The sequence below is a fragment of the Macaca fascicularis genome, chromosome 3 (genome assembly GCF_037993035.2).
Source record: "Macaca fascicularis isolate 582-1 chromosome 3, T2T-MFA8v1.1".
Classification (NCBI taxonomy): Eukaryota; Metazoa; Chordata; class Mammalia; order Primates; family Cercopithecidae; genus Macaca; species Macaca fascicularis.
In genome coordinates, this window is record NC_088377.1 from 156,110,001 (window position 1) to 156,112,500 (window position 2,500).

General features: G+C 40.3%; 1 protein-coding gene across 50 annotated transcripts in view; it reads left to right on the forward strand.

Moving 5' to 3' along the window:
* Positions 1-2,500, forward strand: part of FOXP2 (forkhead box P2) — a 599,458-nt gene that overhangs the window by 562,851 nt on the left and 34,107 nt on the right. For all 50 annotated transcript variants that reach the window (XM_074036641.1, XM_015447961.4, XM_074036634.1 and 47 more), the window contains 3 exons: positions 525-726; positions 1,817-1,893; positions 2,033-2,134. In XM_074036641.1, the coding sequence (XP_073892742.1) occupies positions 525-726; positions 1,817-1,893; positions 2,033-2,134 (381 nt within the window). The remainder of the gene's footprint in view (positions 1-524; positions 727-1,816; positions 1,894-2,032; positions 2,135-2,500) is intronic.

The window sequence follows — 2,500 nt, forward strand, 5'->3', positions numbered from 1 at the left end:
ATTACCATTCCACCAAATTAGCAAGGAGACTAAAGGTCAGTGTAAAATTTTCCAGCTGGCTGGAGCCTCTCAGCTGAGATTTGGGACTACAAAAAAAAAAATTCTGGCAGCAACAGAATAGCAACTTACTTTAAGTCCTATTGGTTGAAAACATTGCATCCTTCATTATTGCTGTTGTTGTTGCTTCACTGGGGGCTAGACCTGTTTAACAACAGGGGCAGTCAATAATCAGCAACTGGCTTTTATTTAAGGAAATAGACTTTCGCTGAAGTCTGGTAGGACAAGAAGGAGTTAGTCCTAAGTAACATTGCAGTAGATTATTAGATAACCTCTAACAGCATCCTCTAATTAGAGTTCTTATGATACAATTTCATCCTGTAATTAGTTGAGATTGGCTGCTTCCTTTTGCAGCTTATTAGTGGCAACACAGCTGTAGAAGTGAATCCACTCTCATTTGTCAAACCTTTTTAAGTCTTTTTCTCTTGTCTCTACCTTTTTCCTGCCCTTCTCTTGGGCCTTTGCAGCTAAATCTGGTGTCTAGTGTCACCATGTCGAAGAATATGTTGGAGACATCCCCACAGAGCTTACCTCAAACCCCTACCACACCAACGGCCCCAGTCACCCCGATTACCCAGGGACCCTCAGTAATCACCCCAGCCAGTGTGCCCAATGTGGGAGCCATACGAAGGCGACATTCAGACAAATACAACATTCCCATGTCATCAGGTAGGATATGAATGCTCAGTAGAGCGCTTTTACTTTGGGAGAGGAAAACTGTAGCTGAATCAACTGTACATGAGCCATTCCAGAGCACATGGAAACTCATGTCATGATTTATGGAGTGATAATTGTTTTATTCCTGGTAAATGGGAATAGGGGCGATTCCCTAAGCACATCATGATGAATTGTTCTGAATGGTTGTTCAGGAAAGAAAGCTCTCCCCATTAGAGACACTGAGAGATGTCAGGATAGCCCATATTATCACCTCAATTCAATGAGATCCTTTGATCTCTGAGGGAAGACTAGCAATCCAGCATCTGTGAGTAATGCTGTAGAGAAGAGCCATTTTAAAGGACATGTACGAAACACCGTTGCTTTATGCAAGACAGTTCGAGGTTTACATGAATCAGTCTGTATCAAGGTGCTACCTAAATGAAATCCTGCCACAGCTCCTAATGCCTATATGGTACTTTGCTTAAGAAGCATTGTGAGAGGCAAAGTTTGCATTTGCATGAAACAAAAATTTACCTTCTTTCCCTCTCTTACCCTTTTCCCTTCTCCCTTCTCCCCCACCTGCCATCCCTGGGGCATCTGGATAATCACAGTCACACATTGTAACCATTATTAGCCCAGAGCCCCCTCTTTACAAAAAGTGAAGTCATTTTCAACATGGGTGCTTGGTGAGGGTTTTGTGTTTCCTTTGTTAGATGGCCACAGATGCAGAGAGATGAGCCTGGTGTACTTTAAGACGTTTTAGATGAGAGAAGCAAAGATTATGGCAGGGGGGCAAAAGTCCATGTAAGAATATGCCTAAACTACCCACTTTAAAGAAGACCTGGCTATTGGAAAAAAATGCTCAGGCCAGCTGGTCTTGCAGTTCCTGAAGTACCACGAACAACTAGGGGATGCTTCATTTGCACTTCACGTCAGAAATGGCCTTTTCCATATAATTCAATTCCACTGTCATGCTTTGTGCTTTCACTAGTCAGTGGCTTTCTCACTGAATCACTTTACCAATACTAGAGGAAATATGAAAAATCAATTATATATAATGTGAATTATTAGCAGAATTAACACCTAGTTTTTATTTTTATAGAAATTGCCCCAAACTACGAATTTTATAAAAATGCAGATGTCAGACCTCCATTTACTTATGCAACTCTCATAAGGCAGGTAAGTAGAAGGAAAATTAACTTTGCCTGATTAAATTAAAATTCATTAATGCTTAAAGTAAGGCTTGGATGAGAAAGTGTCATCTAGTCTAGTTAGTAAACCATTATTTTATGTCACTATGTATCTTGTCTCATTTCAGGCTATCATGGAGTCATCTGACAGGCAGTTAACACTTAATGAAATTTACAGCTGGTTTACACGGACATTTGCTTACTTCAGGCGTAATGCAGCAACTTGGAAGGTAACTACTTTTCCAGCAGTTTTCAGATGCCTAGCACAGTTCCTTACAGATAGCACAAGGAACATTTATTTACATGACATAAGCAGATTAGTATCTGCTTCCCCTCTTTTTAACCTGCCTCTTGAATGGAATGAATTCCCTCTCTCAAAATGACAAGTGAAAGAATAATTTTGCCTCTGATATAGTTTTCTAATTTGGTGCAATTAATAGCTGAGGCTTGGCAGAGAAACGAGGGCCTGACACACTAATTACAGTGTGAGCACTCAATCATCAACACCTTTGTTAGTCGCACGATATTACTTTTTCTCTTGCATATTATTGGCTAATTAGTTTGAAAAATGTCTGTTTGGCTTGTGCAACAAATGG